Source organism: Vulpes lagopus, chromosome 23 (assembly GCF_018345385.1).
Source record: "Vulpes lagopus strain Blue_001 chromosome 23, ASM1834538v1, whole genome shotgun sequence".
In the NCBI taxonomy this organism is placed as follows: domain Eukaryota; kingdom Metazoa; phylum Chordata; class Mammalia; order Carnivora; family Canidae; genus Vulpes; species Vulpes lagopus.
In genome coordinates, this window is record NC_054846.1 from 2,948,702 (window position 1) to 2,972,754 (window position 24,053).

General features: G+C 38.9%; 1 protein-coding gene across 1 annotated transcript in view; it reads right to left on the reverse strand.

The window, feature by feature from the left end:
- Positions 1–24,053, reverse strand: part of KLHL2 (kelch like family member 2) — a 98,400-nt gene that overhangs the window by 37,566 nt on the left and 36,781 nt on the right. The window contains exon 5 of the mRNA XM_041738435.1: positions 4,196–4,358. Coding sequence (XP_041594369.1) covers positions 4,196–4,358 — 163 coding nt within the window. The remainder of the gene's footprint in view (positions 1–4,195; positions 4,359–24,053) is intronic.

The window sequence follows — 24,053 nt, forward strand, 5'->3', positions numbered from 1 at the left end:
CTGTTCAGACTTTCTACCCTGCCCACTAGTTTCTCACATTTTTACTTTCTTTAGAAATGTGGTATTAGGGCAGCCCGGGTGGCCTTCAGCCCAGGGCGTGATCCTGGAGTCCTGGGATCAAGTCCTGTGTCAGGCTCCCCTCATGGAGCCTGCTTCTCCCTCTGCCTGGGTCTCTGTCTCTCTCTCTCTCTCTCTGTGTCTCTAATGAATGAATAAATAAAATCTTTTTTAAAAAATGTGATATTATGAAAAATAAGCATGAGTTCATAGAAGAGATTTCCATGGAACACCTTAATTCTTTCATCACACCTGTACAATTTAATTTATTCTAATTAACACCAGAGAACTCATTTCCACTCTGCAGGAGAAACCAATGGGGCAGATCTTATGTCCAGAATCTCTGTGAGTTTCCAAAGGACAGGAGTGCTCCAGCCTCTGAAGTACAGGGATGCTTGGGATCCGAAAGTACCCTAAGGTGAAGCGAGCCCTCTTTCCTTCCCCATCCTCTCTCTCTGTCGGCTCCCTTCTCTCCTTCCTTCTTTCCATGTCTGTCTGTCTGTCTGTCTGTCTGAACCCCTTCTATTGCTCTGTATTCCTTCCTTTCTCTTTTTCTTTCTTGCCTGTCACAGGCCCTACTCAGCCCACCATCTAGGACAGAAAAATAAACAAAGGTGTTAACTTTCTCAAATGCCACTGTCCCGCTTCACTCTCTCAGATACTTAGACATGCTCTGTGATTTGAATTTGAAAGTAATTTAGGAGTTTGAGTAGATCTTCTGGATGCACAAAGTGCTTGAATTGTAAAAAGAAAGGAAGGGAGGAAGGGCTAAAAAACAATTATTTGTTCACAGCGGAAAACAAACAGTTCTCCTTCTGTGCAGACTCCTTACCTCCCCACCTCCTATTGCTTTAAAATATAAACAACCAGATATTTTCACTAGAAAGAACTGTTTTTTAGTATTATTCTGAATTATTTACGTTAGAAAGTTTGTTATTAATATACCAAAGTATATGGAAATAGATTCTCTATGAGAAGTTGGTCACTGGAATTTTATTTCTCTAAAATTATAAGGATGGGGCACCTGGGTGGCTCAGTCGATTGAGGGTCTGCCCTCAGCTCACTCAGGTCATGATCTCTAGAGTCCTGGGATCCAGCCCCAAGTAGGGCTTCCTGCTCAGCGAGGAGTCTGCTTCTCTTTCTCTCTTCTGCCCCTCCCCAGAGCTCATGCTCTCTCTCTCTCTCTCAAATAAATAAAACCTTTTAAAAAAATAAATTATAAGAATGAAATAGATGAAATAATGACAGAATTGCATCAAATAACACAAGAGGATGCAAAAATTCATCAAGATGTAGACTTGCCGCTCAGATTTCATTAAAAAGTTTACATGGAAAAAATAATAACAGAGGAAGGGGATAGTTAATAACAGAGGGGTATACAGTTGAAACAAGACTTTCCATGAATTGACAACTCGTAATGTTTGATGATGAGTACTGTGCTATTTTCACATGTTGCAATTTTTCATAATAGAAGATGTCGTTAAATGTTACTTATAAACTCGAGCAAATGTAAGATTCAAAAGCGTGGTATAAAAGCAGTATATCCTTTACGACTAGGCTTTGATGGGGGCGCTTAGTCAGGTAAGCGTCTGACTCTTGGTCTCCACTCCAGTCATGATCTCAGAGTCATGAGATTCAGCCCCGAGTGTTGGGCTCCACACTCAGCAGCATCTGCTTGAAATTCTCTCTCCTTCTCCCTCTGCCCCTCTCCCTTTCTCTAAAATAAATCTTTAGAAATAAATACACAAAATAAAATATAGTGCATTAAACAGTAAGAATTAAGAGTATCCGGCTGGCTCAGTCAGTTGAGCATCCAACTCTTTCTTGGTTTGCAACTCAGGTCATGATCTCATGGGTCATGGTATCGAGCCCCAAATAGCGTTCTGTGCTTAGTGGGGAGCCTGCTTTTCTCCTCCCACTGCCCCTCCCCAACCCTGCACACACTCTCTCTAATAAATAAATCTTTTTCAAAAAATTAAGAATTAGTTTTTCTTTATAATTTTATTGAAAAGGACATAAACTGTCCACAAAAAATTCTTTGCGTAACTATGAAGGACTCTACAAACTAAGACACAGAGGGGTTTATTTTTTTTTTTTTTTTTTTTTTAATTTATTTATGATAGTCACAGAGAGAGAGAGAGAGAGAGAGAGGCAGAGACACAGGCAGAGGGAGAAGCAGGCTCCATGCACCGGGAGCCCGATGTGGGATTCGATCCCGGGTCTCCAGGATCGCGCCCCGGGCCAAAGGCAGGCGCCAAACCGCTGCGCCACCCAGGGATCCCCACAGAGGGGTTTAAATTCTGGTGGATAACTCTTCACATTCTGTAGTGTGCTACAATACATTTAAGATTTTAAATAACAACAACAAAAAAAAGATTTTAAATAACAGAAAGAAATAATTAAATATGATAAAAATCTCCTAAACACACGGCACATGAGTTGGTTCTGAGAGAAGCAGAACCAAGAGTTCCAGTACATCACGTGAATTATGTGTGGACATCTTTTGCATGAATCCTGTTTACTCATTCTGTCCCCAGTCCCTTTTTCCCTTTCTCTTAAAAGTCAGTAATGTGTATCAAGTCACGTGAGACAACTAGCTGCCCAGGAAAGATATGTTAAACAGTGATTGTTTCATGACCAAAAAAATTATCAAAAAAAATATACAAGCCTCCTTCATTTTCCCAATAGAAATCACTTATAACGGGCACGTTATGTCTAGAGTTAATGGATCTTGCAGATTTAGAGAGAAAATTTTCTATTTAGCTGAAGAACAGCTGAAGAACACTGGAACACATCAGTGAATCCAAATTTGTCTTGGGTTTTTCTTAAAATGCCTCATCCTACTCAAAAGGATTACATGAATATCATTACATTTTACAGGCATTCCCCAACTTACAGAAGAGTTGTGTGCTGAAAGTTCATCTGTAAACAAGCTTTCTGAAATTCAGATCACATTTTCCCACTGAAAGAATTTTATAAAAGGTAGTCAGGCCAACAAGGCCACCCCAAAGAAATCTATAAAGTTCAAATTTCCTGGACCCACTATGTCTCACCACAGCACTGTGGGTTTTCTTTTTCTCTAACACCCTACCATTATTTCTTTGGCAAATACCATAGAGATTCTAGCATCATTCCTCTTCAATGCTTTGTGCATGCACGTGTATACATACACGTGCACACATGCGCACACCCTTATCCAGGTCTACGTGCCACAGTGTCCCCTATTCGTCCGAGTAAGCACCGTGAAGCGGAGCTGAGACAAGGGGCTCTTGCACTTGAAGGCTGGAGGAAGTTGAGGTTCTAATGCATATTAAGGGGCAGTGGTCATGGTAGGTTCTATAGTAACTGTTCTTATTGGGGCTCACAAATACAGGACAGAGATGGTGGGTTATAACTTCCACCAGGTTTATCTTCCCAAAGATGGTTAAAAAATTAGAAATTTCCTAATAATCACTTTTAATATGTATTTTCTAAATGCTTATAAACTCAGAGCAAAATAAATTAAGGGTTACTTTTTTGTACTTCAGCTACATCCAAAAGTTTAACAAGCAACTCTCTCCCTGGACTGGAGGGATGGGAGATCAGAGGGTCCTATACAGCAGCCAGAGTGATGGCTTCCTTGATAACAGCAATGGGCTGCCCTCTGCCACGAGAGGGTCTGGGAACTAGTGTCAAAGAAGAAAGATGCCTATATTCTGGATCCAGTTTTCCACTCTGCCCAAAGGCAACTAGACTTCATCGCCTTGAAAATTTTTAGGCCACAAAACTGTGGCTTCAAGAAAAGGGTGTACACAGCTACAGGGATAAAACGACTTAATTTCATATGCAAACATTTCTTCATATGTCTGTTAATTTGACAATTTGAAAGATAAAGACATGGGGATGCAGTACTCACATAAAACTAGCTATTCTATTCTTTAGGCCCAATACCAATTTCTAGAGTTTTTTTTAAGTTCAGAATTTTATAAACATGCTTCAGTTAGGTAGTGACACATTATAAGTTTTTAAATGCATTTTTATAAAGTCCAGATCCAGAAATATGATAGAACTTTCCAGAAATCACTACAGAATTACATCAGAACTCAGAGGAGTTCTAGACTCCTCCGTCTCAAAGTCAGCCGAAGTCTATTCCACTTGCCTGCATAGGTGTTGGCTTTGTTCAGGAGGTCTGTGCATGCATGCATATCAGCAAAAGCCCGAATTCCTAAGCAGTTGACAGGGTGAAGCTGAGATTCCAAAAATTCACAGCAAGTCTTCTTCACATCCTGTAACTGTAACAGACCAGCTGCGGGGAGAAGTACCTGCAACATGCAATTAAGTCCGGTTAGGCAGGTGGATGGGGGAACACTCACTATTTAGCACTGCTCTACAGATCACAATACATGCAGCCATAACTTGCGATCTGCATCCAGACCCAAATAGTCCACAGATCCAAACGCTCCATGGAAAGGAACGCAACGTTTGCAAAAAGGGTGATGCCCCACATTCCCCAAAATTTCTACAGAATATCTGTCAAAGATCCTGTCTTGGTCTTTGAACCTAAGAAATACCCAGGTCATATTAGGTTAATGGTTCTTTTTTATAAGCACAAACAAAATGTACCTTTGAATTTAAAAACATAAATTATTAGCATGCTAGGGGGTGCTGTGGTTCAGTGGAAATGGTCTTTTTTGACCCTCAATTCAAGAAGTCATGAGCTTCAGTGATTTGTGGGGAAGGCCTGAGCCCAAAGTAATACATACCACAACAAAGCCTCATTTTGCTCTCCCACTGTCTGAATAACACAATAAACTGCTTTCCTTAGAGGACAGTACAATTTTAAATTCAACAGTCTCAGTACAAGCACTTTCTCTAAAATCTAATAAATGTGCTAAAAAGGAAAACACAAAATGCAATTACGTAATACTAACTTTTTAATTTGTATTCGAATAACTCCAAGAGATTTTGTATTAATTATAAGTTTTTCTGTAGGATTTAACCAGTATCTTCACTATCAACACTACATCCAATACTACAACTGCTTTTCAAAATAGGTCAATAATGGAAACATTTTTTTCTTGTAAGTGAATTAGTGTGAAGCTATGTTAAGTACCACATTTGAAAGTCAAATTAAATAGGAAAACTTCATTTAAAAGAAAAAGTTCTTGAACATCTGCTGCTCTTTTATAAAAGCCAAAAGAAAAAAATAAACCTCAGCTATTAGAACAATGGTCAATTTTAGAAAAGATCGCATTAGCATAAAAAGATAAATAAAACCTAAGTTCCTTCAGGAATTGACTCTCATATATGCCAAGCTGTAGTCCAAAGAAAAAGAGAGAAAAGAAACAGTAGTTTGGGATACCTTTTATAAATTTTCTATCTCTATGTAATAAATCTTAAATGCAGAAAAGAAAGAGTGTGTTCACGTCTTTCTGTAACACAATCTAGTCTATTTTTTTAAAGGAACCAAAGAAGTTTTACCTTCCAGATCTGGAGGCTGCATGTGTGTTAACCCACATGTACACAATCAAATGGTCAGGAATTAAGGACTGAAGAGAATAATTTCATGTATTTTAGTGCAACTTCACCAACTAATATTAGTTTTCTCTAAAAATACAGCAGTATCTAGCGACCTTTTCCTTCTGAATTTAAGAAAAATAAAGTGCAAATAAAGCTGTTTAGAGCCAAACCTTTTGTATAATATGTATAGAGCGTTTCATTATGTTATGAGAATCATCTCCATGGAAACCTTTAGTTGTTGATAATTTGCAAATTGGAGGTTTTTCTACGCTGGTATAATTGTGCTCTGAAGCAACATAAAGTACATTCCAAGATGCTTAACAGTGCTGCCATTTAATTCAGCAAACACATATAGTTAAGAAAGTGGTCTTCAGTGTAAGATTTAATCTCTGTGAAATTTGCATAAATAGTAACGATCACCCATCTAATCAGCATTTTCCCAGAGACAATACAGTGTGGGAAAGCAGTATTGAACCCGGTGGTAATCCAGAAAGACAGGAGCCCTGGGGGGAAAAAAATCAGCGAGCAGATACGGGCTCACTCATTCACTGTTGGTAGGAGTGTATACTGGCTCAGTGTTCTTGAAACCCAATTTGCCCATTTCAATCAGAATTACAAATGCATGTATCCTCCAACCCAGCAATTTCACGTACACATACACTAACAAATGCACAAAAATCTCACGTGCACAAGACATTCACTGAACACCACTGTGGGTTAACAGTGGAAGTTAGGAAAAAGCCTACATGTCCACTGCAAGGAGACTGATGAAACGCTTGTATCCTCCATTCAACAGAATACTCTGCAGTCATTCAAAACAATGAGGAAACTGTATGAATGAGACAGTTTCTAAGATATATTCCTAAGTGAAAAAAACCAGTGATTGATTCAGACTATGCTAACATACACATATACATCCTCACTTCTACACACATCTATCTAAAAGAGCAGCTACAGCAGGCATTTAAAATTTTTATTTTGCTTCCTCACCTTCGACTTCATCACTACCAAGCCCAGATCTACCTTATAAGGAGACTGAAATTCATGACCCGTAGAGTAAGTATGCCAGCGACAGAAAAGTCATTTCAATTATAGGCCATGTAGCTAGAAATTCACGTGTAATTTTTAATTGATGGCAATGATGAGTCAAGCGGTCCCATGCTTGGCAAATAATATGTACGAAATACACCTTAAGCGTTAGTCAAATGTATAAAACAAGTTTATTCATAATATCCTTCTGTCTGTAAATCCTTTAAAAATGCCTCAGTTTTATGATGTAATTTTACTAGGACTAAATTTCAATAGCTCATAATTATTAATTACACACAGCTTCAAAAACAATGAATAATTGGCCCAGGCTTACTAACATGACCCACGGTGACCATCAGTTACTCATGATGAAAACAGGAAAGCAGCCAGGGGCACATCAACTTTCTAGATTACTTTATTTATTAGATAGCCAGCAAAAACAAGACAAAATAAAAAGTGCTCCTAATTTCAGACGAACCATATCCCACAACCTGAACCACTCAAACCACTGGCAACCTAGGAGCCTTGGGGTCAAATCAAATCAAACCCTAATTCATCTGATAAAGAAACCAAATCCTAGAAGAGGCCAAAAGACGGGACCACGTGGTACAGCTGGTCAGTAGAAAGCTAAGAATATGATCAACTTTGCCAGCCTTCGGTCTACAATTCTTTCCTCTACCTTGAGCCCTCTCTGTAGGTGCAGACTGGAAGTGTTTGTCCAATTTCTAAGTATCCAATGCTTCTCTTTTCAGCAAGAGTAATAAAGATGACAATCACTTCAACAATACATTCCTGCAATTGCTTCTACTTACTGAGTAATTACTACATCAGGCACTGTGCTAAGCAATTGGCAGGCGATAATATCTCATTATCCCCATTATATGCAAATGAATACAGAGCTTGGAGAAGCTGGGTAACTTGCCCAAGGTCACACACCTGGTGTGGGACAGGTCAAGTCGGCACGAGAGCAGTCTTAACTACAGTGAGTATGATGCTTTTGGATGGCACCCACGTGAACATTCTTATGTCAATAGGAGTAGGTTTTTCAAATTATTTATTCCAATAATACATAACTCTTAAGTTCACTTATTTAAAGCAAGAATTGAGTCAACGTAGGGAAAAACATTAAACATTTAATAGCGTCAGCAGTAGAGAATACGGTAAAATCATATGAAGGTGACACACAAATTACTAAACTTTAAAAACCTCTGGTTTGGGAGATCACATTTAGTACTCTAATCCTTCAACATGCGATATCGTTCTGGTTCTTATGGCTTTTGTGCGTCACTGGAAAGGGAGCATGTGCTTTAAATCCGGGGCCATCACAACCCCATGGCATATTTTCTACAGAGTGGATAAACTCTACTATTAGTAACAAATGTGGAAAACACCTACCAATGTAAAGAGGTGGTTTCTTAATTTGCTATTTAGGTCACAAAAATATCTTGGGCATTGTAATTAAGAGGTCTGAAGAATAAATTTATGCCTTTAAAACTAATTTTTCTGAGCTCCCTAGAGCAAAGGTACAGTTGAATCGTGCTGCTTTTTACATGAAGTGGAATTATATTGACACAATAAACCTCCAGCCACATAGCGTTATGACCTAACGGAAAATTTCCATTTGCTCCATTTTCCACATCAACGCTGAGATTGATGAAAATAACCCTAAGGCACTCTACGATCTAAAGGATATTCCAAAACATCAAAGAGAAAGCAATTATGTTTGTTATATAATACAAATGTTAATGACATAGTCTAAGAATCGAAAAGTGATTAATTCCCACAGAGTATATATACCAGGGGAGGGCCACACTCCAGAAACTGAAATACTTCTCTCGATTATGTCGAGGCCTAAGAAATACATAAAGCTGGCAGTGGGTCTTGGGGTCCAGGCCTCACCTCTCCTTCCAGCAGCCTCGTCCTCATTCCCCGTTAGTTCTCTTCTACCAGCCCTGAGCTCTCCACTCACAAGCTGGTGTCCTCACCACGATCTCTCAGGCCCTCTCAGCTCACCACTAACAGCTTCACACGGGCTTCATCTGCTTTGTAACACCTACCACTGTCAGAAGTGAGGTTACGTATCTGCTCCCATGTTCGTTTCCTGCCTGTCCCTCTGCAGAAGAATGCAAGCCCTGGGACGGGGCGGTGGGGGTGGGGGGGTGTCACATCAGTCTTATCCCCATTGTAGCTAGAAGAATATCTAGATGCATAATAAATGAATCAACCTGAATGTACTCCCATGGGCATTTGTATTTTAAAAGAGATACAATTTTGGCTGTCCTTTGACCCAGAAATACAAAATCTTATTTCTAGAACGTGTCTATATGGGACACTTATGTCCTAATGCAAATCTCCTCAGCCCCATTTCTTGCTCAAGCCACCAGGGCAGCAACCAGGTCCAAGTAGACTATGATCACCTCCGTGAAAAGGTAACTCAACAGTGCGTCACCCCCACCTCCTACCATACCTCTCTCTGGCTTCCAAGCCAGGGAATGCACTGGGGACTCACACCTGCACCATCTAGAAGCACAGAGTTTGCTTTCAAACAAACGCTTGTGGGCCCAGCTCTGACTGATGGAGAACGGTCCAAAGAAAGATGAGAGCTAAATGCTTCCCCTCTCTTCTCCCAAGCAGATAGTTCTGAGACACATTTCGTTAAGTCTCCTCAGATGGTTCTGGTGAAAAGCCAGGAAAAGTTAAATGCTTTTCTGGTCCTTGGAATCCTAGCCAAGATAGCAATGATAAAGGCAGCTGTTTTTTCAGTGATTATCACCTACCACTCACCAGACACTGCTTCGGTTTGGCCTGTCCTCTGAGTACCATGAGTGTCAAAGGCCTATGATCATCAAACTAGCGTTTTGTAGAATTTTACGCAGGCCCTACACATTACTCTTCTTGTGAAAAGCAGTATCTTTAAGCGCTAAGAAAAACATGAAGCAAAAGAATATGACTGGGTAATTAAATAAACAACTTCAAGTCTATCATTTTGGTAAACAGGAAAAATGTATTTTCACCAAGATGTGCTGATTTCCAAAATATGGAGACAATAAAACCCTAAACATTTTACCCTTGGAGTCGTTTTCTGAAATGAACAAAGAAGCAGGGGGGAAGCCACCACTGATTAGAGAAGACAAGTGGAACATTAGACATGGAAGGCACCCGAGACAAACAATTAGCACCCGTGTGACACTCTTACACCAGCTGCACATTTTAAAGTAAGACGCTTTCATCCTACTTCACTTTGTTTGACAAGCCAAATTACACATAAGATGTTTCGCTTAGACAAGTACACTCCTTCTGCTTGGCTATTAGGATCTGCAATTTATTTTCAGCTTGGGCATTTACTCCATAGGGGGAAATAATTTATGTAGTGAGTCTTTCAAATCCTCAGCCATTAGCAGTGTGTTTATTAGAGAAGACTATCAAGGGGTCTGACTGCTCCAGACACAAGATTTCCAGATGTCTATGAAAACAGCTCAGTCACTATTAACTTTACAGTGAGTGCACGGCTAAAAAGCAAGTTTTTATTAATTTCCCAGCCATTTTATATCCATATTCATTTAAAGAGCAAGGGGGGCACCTGAGTGGCTAATTCAGTTAGATATCCAACTCTTGCTTTCGGCTCAGGCGTGATCTCAGGGCTGTGGGATGGAATCCTGCATCAGGCTCTGCACTCAGTGGCGAGGCAGCTTGAGATTCTCTCTCTTACCCTGCCCCCACTCCCTTTCTCTCTCTCTGAAATAAATAAATCTTTTAAAAATAAAATACAGGGATCCCTGGGTGGCGCAGCGGTTTGGCGCCTGCCTTTGGCCCAGGGCGCGATCCTGGAGACCCGGAATTGAATCCCACGTCAGGCTCCCGGTGCATGGAGCCTGCTTCTCCCTCTGCCTGTGTCTCTGCCTCTGTGTGTGTGTGTGTGTGTGTGTGTGACTATCATTAAAAAAAATTATTAAAAAAATTAAATAAATAAATAAATAAATAAATAAATAAATAAAAATAAAATACAGAGCAAGCGTCTCGTGTGTCAGGAATGACCTGAAAACAAACAGGGAAACAACTGTTCAAAGGGCACGAGGAGAGGGAAGAAATTATTCCCAAACTTAAGCTATATATGTTGTTGGATCAAAAAAAAAAAAAAAAAAAAAAACTCTCATTATGAAACGTAAGCTTTTTTTTTTTTTTTTTCTCTAACAAAAGGGAATTTATTTGTTCTACTGCATATGCCTTTCAGGAAAAGGCCATTTCTAACCTATAGCAAGCAATAGCTGAGAGGTGATTATAGACAGGGAATTACTTTGCATTTCTAATTCACTGAATTTGGAGCATCTGATCTTCCTGTTCAATTCTGCAAGGGTAAAGAAACCCACCTATCCAAAGTGAAGATAATTGAAGGGGAAAAAATAGGATGGAGATGATACAAAAACTGTATTCAAAGGAGAGTGATGCGATGTAGGAGAATGAAATTGGACCCTCCTCTCAATCTGTACACAAGATTCAACTCAAAATGGATTAGAAACTTAAATGTAAGAAATGTAAGACCTGAAACCATAAAACTATTAGAAGGAAACATAGGCAGTAAGTCCCCCGACCATGCTCCAATGGCTTTTTGGACATGACCACAAAGATACAGGCAACCAAAGAAATAACAAAGGGACTGCATCAAACTAAAAAGCTTCTGTACAACTTTCAGGACTATACACCTTCTAAAATCTGCATTTAGTCTCCAAATTATAAATAAGTCCTATTCCACAAGTTTTTTTTTATTTTCAATTGGCTTCTTGATACTCATTTAGTCATAGAAACTGTATTAAAAACAGTTACGAACCACAGTATCAATGAATATAATATTACTACCTGACTGCTGTGACCTTACAGGGCACTGGGTGCAGGAGAGGGGGATGAAGCTTCCTTCCTCTTTCTGAGATGTAGGCCCCGCTGGGTGCAGGGTTTTGAAATAGGAAGTGTTTTGCCCTTGGCATCCTGCAACCTCATTCACACTTCTGTATCTCAAAACCCTAAAGTTCAGTCACCAGAAGCCAGCCTCTATTCTGTGCACCCAGCTATGATTCTCCACACAGATCTGCCTCTCCTGATCGCTAAGTGTTTCATCCTCTAAATATATTTACCTCACCTCCCTCCTCCTCCCAACACCCCCCAACCCAAGCTCCATCCCTCGGGATAGCTACTAGCAGCACAGTCAAAATTAATTCATACTAATGGTTAATAATGCATCACCTTCCAGGACAAATCCCGTCCAGAGATACTTAAAGTTTTAAGAGAGGCTGACTCTTAAGCAGAATACATCTGTAATTGAGGTCATTTCCAATGATACAATAAATGAAGCAAAAAAGCAAAAGGAGTACAGAAAGAGGAACTATGTGGGGACGCCTGGATGGCTCAGTGGTTGAGCATCTACCTTCAGCTCAGGGTGGGACCCCGGGGTCCTGGGATCGAGTCCCACATCGGGCTCCCTCTGCCTATGTCTCTGCCTCTCTGTGTCTCTCATGAATAAATAAATAAAAATCTTAAAAAAAAAAAAAAAAGAACTATGTGGGCTATGTGGCTTTCCCACAGTCTGAAAACCACCCCTCCTCTCCTCTCCTTTTCACAGATGCTTTTTCCATTCTTTTAAACCTACGTTTTCTCTAAAATCTCTTAAGTTATTCAACAGTGGCTCAAATGTATAACAATGCGTCGTAGAGTTGTTGAAAGCACTGATTTGGTCCACCACTCCACACAGTGTCTGGCACATGGTGGAGGAGCACACTGGCTCTAATTCAAGGCATTTCTTCTTGGATTGAATAGAATGTTCAACCCCATGACAACAGGATGTCAGATTTCCCTTCTCCCTCATGAGATGATGATCCATGCCACATCATTTACGACAAGCATAAGGTTGCTTCCTTTTTTGATCAAGCATTCCCAGAGTAAAAGATATAATCGGGGACACTTTGGAAAAGAACATAGTATGTGAAAATGGGAAATATATTTGACACCATAGTAGCTATTAAATAAATTAAAATAAGGAGACAGCATTTTATGATTATTGATATTTCCAACCACCTATATTCAGGCCAAGGGACAGTAAGCCTTGGCCGCTATCACGTTTTTGCTTTCATTGTAAACTAGTCAACTCTCTTAGGCGATATTCATCAAGAGCTACCAAACAATATAAAGATTTAAAGTCTTTGATGATGGAAGTATGTTCCTGAAACTCTACTCCAAGAAAATAGTGCAAGAACTAGAATAGGCTATATCCATGAATTTTTACTTCAGGATTATTTATAAAAGTAGGGGGGAAAAAAACAGAAACAACTATAGATTTAGCAATATAGCCACAATTACGTGAATTATGCCAAATTCACATGATGAAATAGTATAATCAATGACAATGAAGACTAATAAGGGTTTTAAAAAACTAGTATTTCTCAAATATTTGCAATAACTTACAGTATTACCAAATCAAATGGACAGGGAGCTAGCTCCAGCCTGTGGTTTAGAAAGACTTACTGGACGTCAAGTTCCTTTGATCTCAAGGAACCTGGGTCAGTAAAACAATGTTGACAGAGACAGGAAAAAACAACTGAACATTTCCACACGATTTAGTTTTTCTACCACATAATGGACATAAGTAAAGAAAGTGGTACGCGGGTCTTGAAAACGACAGCTTGGCTCCCTGCCCCTGCATCTGTCGTTCTACAGCTGGCAGCACTGGATCTGGATCCAATCCGATTTCTAATCAGAGAGAACAGCTCGGCTCCAACCATAAGCAGCTCAACCTGGTCAATTTGATGTCACTGCTAACACGACCTTGGACACTTTGATGTTTTCTTTCCCCCAGACCCAGCTCCAGCCCACCTGCCTCTAACCAGGATCCTTCCCTAGTGGGCATCAGTAATTTGGCCTTAACTTTACTGTGTGGACCAGTTCTCCCAGAGGCTGAAATCCTGCCCCTGCATCCCAGCCCACAGTGCTTGTTTCCAGGCTCCCTTCCTCTTGTTCTCACAGGACCTCCTGTCTGGCTCAGCTTCTATTCATCAAACAGCGCCTATTCATCAAACATGCCATTATTCACTTAACAAATATTTATTGAGTATCTAGTCTAGGGTCCAATCACTAGTCTAGGTTGTAGGGATGCGGCAGTGAACAAAATGGATAAATATACCAGCCATCCTAGAGCTTGGATTCTAACAGGTAGTGCTTACATTTAGTAGGGGCAGGTGTGATTTCCAGCACCCCGGCACTCCTGCCATTCAAAGTGGTCTTTGGATCTCAGAGTCTAAAGTCCAGAGGCACCTGAGGATTTGAGAGCCATAGATTTTTAATCCCCAATCTGCCTCTGAATTCCTCTAAAGCCTCAGGGGCAGAATGGAGTTCATATGAAAAGAATGGAGAACGGACACCATAGAGGGTTCATAGAGAGTTCTCGCTTCTCAAGAGTGAGAACTCTGGGCTTGAATGCTTGGACGTGTGCCGTATTAACTGTGTGACCCCAGAAAATCGCTTAACCTCCCTGAGCTGCAATTCCCTAAATTGTAAAATAAACAAACAAAAACAAACAAAAAACAACTCTCTGGGGATCTCTGGGTGGCTCAGCGGTTTAGCGCCCGCCTTCGACCCAGGGCGTGATCCTGGAGACCCGGGATCGAGTCCCACGTCGGGCTCCCTGCATGGAGCCTGCTTCCCCCTCTGCCTGTGTCGCTGCCTCTCTCAATCTCTCTGTCTCTCATAAATAGATAAAATCTTTAAAACAACAACAACGACAACTCTCTGTCCATGATGTTGTAAAAAACTATATCAGCACTTAGCAAATTGACCAGAACATGGAAGGTAGGCAGCCCCTTCCTCCAAAATGAGTATTTTATTCTCTTTCTGCTATTATTTATCGGCATTAATCCACTTTAACTTCCTCTCCTTTAGTGCTTCCTCTCTAAAATCACCTCAAAAAAAAAAAAATGTTTACTAGTCTCTTGACTCACCAATCATGCATTTCACTCCACTAGAGGTCAAAATTTTCCCTGTACCCCCCCCCCCCCCGTATTCTCCAGGGTTCTTCCCTTCCACAACCTCAGAATGCCATGAATAACTGGAGAGGGGGTTACTGTTTAGATCCTCCCTTACCCCGCCGATTACCAAGTGGATTCCAGTGGAATTTTCTCAAGACCAGAGACTGCTAATACTTTTTAAAGATTTTTTTTGTTGTTTTCACAAATACAATGGTACATCAAAACACAGACACCTGTGCATGCCCACACTCGTGTGCACGCGCACACACACATCAACACTCACATACATAATACGCTCTTACTTCTTAGACAACTCTTTTTCTGTTGTGTGATTTTATATTCCCACCTTCTAACACGGTCTGCTAATAGGCAATTAAATAACTTTATCCATCTTACTGATTAGCCTCTCCCTGACCCCAACTAGACCTTAATTATAGAGTAAATGTTTCTCAACATTCTCTATCAAAGTGAGTAAGTCTTATTCATAACAGTCCAAAACTTTAAATACATATCCATCGGGATCCCCGGGTGGCTCAGCGGTTTAGCGCCTGCCTTCAGCCCAGGGTGTGATCCTGGGGCCCCGGGATCGAGTCCCACATCGGGCTCCCTGCAGGGAGCCTGCTTCTCCCTCTGCCTGTGTCTCTGCCTCTCTCTCTCTCTCTGTGTCTCTCATGAATAAATAAATAAAATTTAAAAAATAAATACAGACAGGCAGACATATCCATCATCATGCTAAACTGCAATAAATCCATACAAATACAATACTCAGCATTTATAAAAAGGAACTAACTACTGGAACATGTAACAACACAGATAAATCTCACGAATGTTCCGTTATGCCAAAGACATCAGCCTCAAAAAAAATACATCCTGTATGATTCTACTTATATAAAGTTCAATAACAGGCAAAACTAATCTGTTATAACAGAAATCATATCAGTGGTTGCCTGGAATCAGAGGTAAGGGATTGGAAAAAGGCTTGAGGTTATAAATGCTCAGTATCCTGATTAGGGTGTGGGTTCATGGGTGTATGCATTTGTTGAAACTTAGCAAACTGAGCAGTTAAGATCCATGGTATGTAAACAACAGCCCACCAGGGGAAAAAATTTAAAAAATGAGTCTTTTGGTCCCACACTAAGATTAACCAGAAGTCAGTGGAAGGCATGTATATATTATGAACAAACTTTTTAAATGGAAAATAACAATCCTATCTAGTAGAACCCTAAATAAGAAAATAAATGTATGTCAAATATATTTACATGACCAAATTTCTATACTAGTATTCACAAAATTAATTTAAAACAATAGCTTTTGAATACATCTCAGTGATACAGCTATATTCTATTTTCACCAAAAAATGAAGTTTTCATAAGTTCTATAACCTGGGGAAAGACACTTAAACTAGATGATGAAAAGCACATTAATTTTACTGACCTGACAATGGAATTAAGACATCGAGATCCAAAAGGTAATAATATTTTTTAAAGCTCCATGTCAATAATGCTAGGATTTATAAAACTTCTGGCTTATTTCAAACCAAATCTGACAGAACCACAGAAAATTCAACAACTCTAGGGCTCTCACCATCTAAACTGGTTTGGAGAGAAGGACCCTGAACACGGACACAGATGTGCTATGCCCCACGTAGGGCCACACTTCAACAATATGAGGTACAGATCAAAGATGAAAAAAATCCACCTGAAAGGACTTTGATTTTTATCAAACTTTTCTCTGCTCAAATTAGGACACTGCTCTAAGATGTTAGGTCATAATCAAGATGGAGTCATTTTTTGCTCATCAAGATAAATTCCTCTTATATACCACATGAAGCTAATTAAAATACAAATCACAAAATGACTCAACCGTGGACATCTTTCAAAGACTATATATTTTATAATGATAAATCATAAAAGTCATCATGTGGGTGGCTCAGTGGGTTAAGCATCCCGGCCTAGGTCACGATCTCAGTCAGGGTCCTGAGTCCTGCATCGGGCTCCATGCTCAGTGCAGTCTGCGTGTCCCTCTCCCTCTGCTCCTCCCCAGCCCACTCTCCCTCCCTCCCTCCCTGGAATAAAACATTAAATTAAAATTTTAAAAAGATTATATATTTTAATAATTTAAAGCCACAAGTACCTTAGTTATTAATATTTCCTGAGTACCTAGCTTTCCTGTAAATAAAAACTTGAAAAACTTCAAGTTCGATGTCCATCTAGTTTTACATGTTCTTATGATCAACCTTCTAGATTTTTCTCAAACTAGCTGACCTTCAATGGCTTCTTCCATACTAAATTTTAAATAATAAGCTTTCACTTTTTCTATACTTTCAACTTATTCAGAATAAAATATAATTTAACTGGCGTGACTGGAGAACAGTCATGTTCTAGCTGGTCAAGTATTTTGATTAAAATTATGAGGATTTAAAATACAATATGATACAATACTTAAATACAATAAAATGCAATTAATACCAAAACTCAATTGTAAATAATTTTAAAATTTATAGTAATTACTAACATAAATGAAATTCATCATTTTGTGAATTTGGAAAATAACAAACTAAAATTATCACTATTCTGGTAAAGTGATAAAATATCAGGTTACCAGTTTTCTGGGCATTAGACTGTCAGATAAATTCACTTCAATGACAGGATTTCCCAGTGCTATCCCATAAACAACCACTGAAAGTTTGATTCAACACATTTTTAAGTACTTTTTTTTAAAGTCTTGGCTGGTGTTTTAAGCACACCATCTGCCAAACCCTTTTAATCATAAAGAACTTACTTTCTATCTCATAAAAGAAACAGAACATGAATGGAAAAATAATAAGGCTTCCATAAACTCTGATAGGAAAAATATCACCTTTTCTTGAGTTACATGTCAAATCAATGGAAAAGGGTGTTATTGGTACTGCACAAAATATGCCTGCAAGTTTGCATCTCTGATCAATAGGCTGTTAGAAATTCAGAAGTTAGAGATGTGAGCTGGAGATGTCTAACTAGGGAATCCTCAAGCACATAGTATAGGTAGCAGATGCTCCAGGAGAATCACCCCAGAGTACTGTCTCCACAGACTAACCCAAATATACAACTCTTGTTGTATGGAGAGAAATCTACAGCAAATCAATATTTTTTTTTTTTTTTTGGTCACAAAAATATATCCAGTGCAGAATATAAAAAATGAGGGAAAGGTTACTGAGCCATTTTTTTCTTTTTTTTACCCAATAATCCCAAACAATCTTCCTCTTTGTGGTTCTTCTTCCTTGTGGTCACAAGACTTTTTGTTGATGCCCCACTTTTTATTTCTGCTCAACAATTATAGATCATTTCAATATTTTTATAAGCTTTAACTGGTATAATTTTATGTATCACAGCATTTCTGTGAGGTGTCAAAGTATTATTAGCTTTATTTATAATTAATAAAAACCAGAAAGATTAATGTCTTAACACCATTCTTGAAGTCAGTGGTTAAATTCAAGATTTGAGCTCTGAATTCTAATACAATAATTAGCTGGAGTCTACTAGCCCACGAATGTTTTCTAGCAGAGAGCCAATCTAGGGGGACTCCTTATTATTTTCTGAGTTGTTCAACAGTAACTTAAATATACGGTGTTATATATTTAATCAAAATGATTTTATTTAAACCAAAAACATCTAGAAAGCTTCTCAGTAGACATTTTTGCTCACTCTGAAGTTAAGCCTTCTCCTCAACTCCTTTGGTACATTGGGCAACTTCTAGTTGTGTGGCTAAGAATGGAAAATGGTCATTCAATCAAAATAACCAGAGGACAGACCTGGAATGTGACTGCAATTACAGTTAAAGCATAACCAAGGGACACTTGGGTGGCTCAGCGGTTGAGCCTCTGCCTTTGGCTCAGGGCTTGATCCCAGGTCCTGGGATCAAGTCCTGGATCGGGTTCCCCACAGGAAGCTTGCTTCTCCCTCTGCGTCTCTCATGAATAAATAAATAAAATCTTTTTTTTTAAGCATAAAAAAATAAAAAATAAATTTAAAAAAGCATAACCAAGTGTATAGTTAGAGCCTCTGTCAGAAGAAATCATTTTTAACATAAGTCCAAAATCATTTCTTTTATTTAATCTCTATATGGAGACAGATGAGCATTCAAAATACTGGCGCCCTACCCTCTAAAAAATCCTGGCCTCAATAAGCTATTATGGCTGGTAGAGTTCCTTACAGCATCTAAGCATGCTTAGAGGTAGAAAAGACAACTACTGGATAATAAAATATTCAGAAATGGGTTATCTGAAGAGAAATTATTTGTCAGTTTTCCTGGATACCATGCACGGGAGAGGCAATGGATCTGATAGTACTCAATCTATCTCCTGGTTACTAGAGACGTGTTTTGTAGTAAAATGATAGTTCATTAAAGCCCTCCTTAATCCACTTGAAGTAATCTCCATTCTCTATGATTTCATGCTCACCAAATAATCCTCTGATTAGAAATCCATTACTTAAAGACCTAGGTCCTGGGAATGATGCCCAGTGGATAACCTAGACATATATACAGTCACCAGAAACACCTATTACCCTGTAAAGTAAGAAGCTACAAAGGCTCTTAGAACAAAGCCCTTGTCTGTCTTAGTTGATATTGTATCACCAATAGATGGAAGGAACACTGCCTGGCATAAAATGGATGCCCCATAAATTTTTATTTTTATTTTTATTTTTATTTTTATTTTTTTTTTAATTTATTTATGATAGTCACACAGAGAGAGAGAGAGAGAGAGAGAGAGAGAGAGGCAGAGACACAGGCAGAGGGAGAAGCAGGCTCCATGCACCGGGAGCCCGACGTGGGATTCGATCCCGGGTCTCCAGGATCGCGCCCTGGGCCAAAGGCAGGCGCCAAACCGCTGCGCCACCCAGGGATCCCAGATGCCCCATAAATTTTTAATGAACTACTACTGAAAACTGGAATTCATAAGGAGCAACACTGGCCGGCAATGGAAAAATGGGAAAGCTCAATATCTTAGAAGTAAGAAAAGGAAAGAGCAAGCCATGTATAAAGAAGCAATGAATTTTTTTCTTTTTAAGATTTTATTTATTTGAGAGAGAGAGAGAACACAAGCAGGGGGAGGCTCAGAGGGAGAAGCAGACTCCCCACTGAACAGGGAGCCCGACGTGGGACTCGATCCCAGGACCCTGAGACCATGACCTGAGGCACCCAGGCAGCCAAGAAGCCATGAAATAGTTATCAATCCTTACATGATCTATCCTCATCTAGCTGAAGATGTTAAAAGCCTTAGATCTTCAAGTTCAGTCCAATTCAGTCCTAAACTAATCCTGACCAAGACTGTGAAGTTTATTAGGTGCCCAACCAGTACTTCTAGTCTGTCATAATCTTGCTTGCTTAAATGTGGTTGGCTTCCCCAAGCATCCTCATGCACTGTGAACCCTAACGCCCTACAGGACTGAGCATGCCCCAGATCCTGGGTTGGCCATCCCATTTCCTAACAGGAATATATTTTCTCCATAATCCCAACTTTATAGCTATGATATTGCAATTGCCTAGAGTTTACCAAGTCTCTTTCAGACAAGCGAGCTTGGGGTTGTAGACCTGATTCACTATTCATTCTGGGCCACCTCCCTGGATCAGAGACACTGCCTAACAGCAGGTACTACACTCCTACGGCCACCACCATGAGACTTCCTGCTGCCATGCCTCCTGCAGCACCTCATTCAGACCTGAATTTGTCACTCATCCTTGAGAACTTTCATTTGGATTACAGGCTGCCCTCAATCTAAAAAAAAAAAAAAAAAATAAGTGCTTGCTCTCCCAGAGAGGTGCCCCTATTCTTGGCCCCAAGCCTCAATCCCTATGATGCTTTTAGTGAGGTCCCAGCATGTCTCACCTCTACATAAGCCAGTTATCCAATGAGTGATGTTTCACAAGCTCTTATGTAAGAACAACAGAATTCACCCCCTATTTCAGACAAAAAAACGAAGCTCAGAGAAGTTGAGGACTTTGGACAAAGTCACATTGTATTTCAATTAGCAAAGCTGATATCTATACTCTATTTACTATGCTTTGCTCCTTGTTCATTTTTTATAGCATCACACCTAGTGCAGGACTAAAGACTTAGCAGATACTCCATCAGTTTGCTTAACGATAGAGGATCTTCCATACCCATTTTAAAATAAATATCCATCTAACAGAAATCGCATTTCAGTTTCTATCTACACAATGCAGGAATACACACAGCAAAAGCATTGGTTTACCAACCTCCTTGACCTCTCACCTAAGTGTCCCATGCCCTTTGTCCTCTCCAACATGCTTGCACACTTCTGCCCCTCCAGCTGAGTTGCATTTTGCCAACTCATAACATTTCAAATCTGCTTATAACACTTGCACTTGTTTCTGAAATTATGTAATTCAAATAAACATATGTAATCCAATGAGATGTAACTGTAAAAAGAAAGCTGTTGCTATGAAAACTAAGTTAATTGTTTTAGAATGACTTGACCGATGTGTTACGGAAAAAAAAAAAAAAAAGTTTCTTAAATTACACGTAGGGGAATGGAAGGGGAAATTGTATAATTCAAAGATGACTTTGCACTGAATTTCCAGTGTCTCAATTCTTGCTGCACTTTTTTAAAAACTAGAAGATTAGAGTTGACCCACCATTATGATGTCATACGTGCAAAAAAGCAGATGGCTCTCCAAGGAGCTAACCATACTTGTTTTACAACAAAAGACTGGCATAAATTGTGCAGTTGCATGTTGTAGGTTACAATAAAATATTTGGGGTATACATGCATTCTTTTTTTGATGGTTTCTGTTGATTAAGTGGTCAACCATGTCAACAGGTCTGTGGATGCCCCTACCTCTACTATCTTCTTTTTAGGAACACCTCACTGGTAAAACATTGTACAATATACTGTTCGCACTTTCAGTCTGAAACAAACCAAAAATAACCTCCCCTACCCCACCAACAAAATGGACACACTATGTTGAATTTTCTACTGTGCTGTGATTGTGTGGCACACTGGTGTGTTTATTGCCAAAAATTAATTTTAACTGTCTCTTGAAAAATTCTCATTTAAATTCTGTTCCTTTTCTAAAAGGATGAGATTTTCTATCTGAAAACATTTCAATTTATGCAACATATAAATTTTCTAAACTGTTTAAAATCTATCCATTCACAATTATCCGATGCTTCTTAAATTCTTCTGAAATGATACAAGTTCTTACAGACAGAACTTGTAGATAAACATTCATAATATTAATTTGGGAATAAGAGTATTTACTTACATTGGCACTGTCTACTAACATCCTCACCTTCGTTTTTCACACTTACATCAGGTGAAAAAAACTCTTAGCTACTTTTGGCAAGCCAAAACAAATACCCAAAAGCTGAGAAGTCAAAATGTATGTAACAAACCATAAATTTAGCAATGAGGTAAATGTTTTTAAAAAATTCAAGTTGCTTTAGGATTCTCCAAAAATGTTGATCAACACATCAAATGAAGAAAAGTTAAACCTCCAATAATATTAGGTAATGAAAAAAGTAGTTTTAGTTATAAAGGTATTTTTATTTTCAAATTTATGAACTCTCTTTTTAAGCAACACTAGTTAATGACAACTTAACAGCTGCTGTGTGATACTGAACTAATTACTTAACCTTCTTGAGCTTCCTTAATTGCAAAATGTAGTAATACCTACCTAATAAGATGATGACTATCAAATGAGACATATGTAAAATGCCTAGCACACAGCTGAAAATAAACTCATGTAAAAACCCTTCACACACACACACACACACACACACACACACACAGCTTAGTATTCTTAACAGCAGGAGAATGAAGGGGAGAGATAAAGCATATGAATTCTCTAAAGTGTATATAAAACTGTGCATAAATGGCTATGTGCACTTTACTTGGGAAAGGGTCCACAGTTTTTCATCATTCTCAAAAGAATCCATGATGCCCCAAATTTAAACAGTTCTTGTTTGTGTGTGTGTGTTCTAAAAGAGAGCAAGTAAACAGGGGGTGGAGAGGGAGGGAGGGAGAGAGGGAGACAGAGACAGAGAGAGAGAATCTTAAGCAGGCTCCACACCAGGTACAGAGCCCGATGTGGGATTTGATCTCACAACCCTAAGATCATGACCGGAGCCAAAATCAAGAGTTGGATGCTTAACCGACTGAATCACTTAGGAGCCCCATGATGCCTCCAAATTTTAAAAACTACTTTTTAATAGCCTTTGACTGTATTTTCTCTGTTCCCAGATATATAATGTTTATAAAATTTGACCGGAAACTCAAGGAACGAGTTAAGTTTAAATTACTCAATAGCAACAACAAAAAAGTTCAATTAAAAGCATGATCGTGGCAAGATATATATTCTCCTTTTATTTCTCCTTTAAAAAAGTACACAAACAAATTCATTTGGCTCAAACTATTCCCTAATCTTGCCATAAATAAAAGCAAATATCTAAATTCAAAACCAAAGTTTAAAAATCTAAACAACAACAACAACAAAAAACAGCAATAACAAAAAAAAAAAAAAAAATCTGGGAAACTCCAAAGAGTCAAGAATTAAAGTCCTATTATCCATATATAACACAATAACATTTCTTTTTTGGAGTTAATTCTTCAAATAAATTCATTCCCTTATTCTGACTCAAAGTTAACCACCTTCACTTCAAACAGTCGTTATATATATTTTTTAATTTTTATAAATAGGAGACTAAATGGCATCACAGAAAGGGCCCTAAACTAGGAATCAGGGACACCCACTGACTATGACGGCTGGACCGCAACATTCCACGGCACCATGATTCTACATCAAAACATGCGATCCAAAGTAAAGCACTAAGTTACTTGCTATCCTAAAATTGTATTTTTTTTTTTTATTACTAAACAGAAACTCCATAAAAGAGAGGATACCTGACCACAGATTTGATTCTAGGTCTATAAGAAAATATACCTACAACAACAAACTTGAATTTCAGAAAGTTCTATCCCCACTGTCAATTCTCTCAAAACAGGTCTACTCAGAGCAGGGTCCCAGTTGGGGCCATTTACAATTTTAGCTTAACATTAACAAGAACACCAAAAATCTCCACCATACCATTCCTTCCCCTAAGGTGAACAGCACTTACAAGAAAGATCTAACAAAGTGTACACACACAAAAATAAACAGGAGAGAGAGCAGTTTGGGGTAGCTTGATAGGTAAACTCTTATTTTGTATTTCACCAAAAGACACTTGCCACGGAAAAGGCAACTTATTTTAATTAACTTTATTTGCAAATTGCCTTTACTAAAATAAGTTATTTTTTTCAATGGAATATAAATAAGGCTATGCATACCAAGGTACCCCATGCTCTCTTCCCCCATCTCCCCCCCTCCCAAAAAAAAATATATATATTAAGCATCTAGTAAGTCTGCCAAATACAACTCTTTGAATGTATTCCTGTAGGAGCTGAACATATACACAAAAGGCAA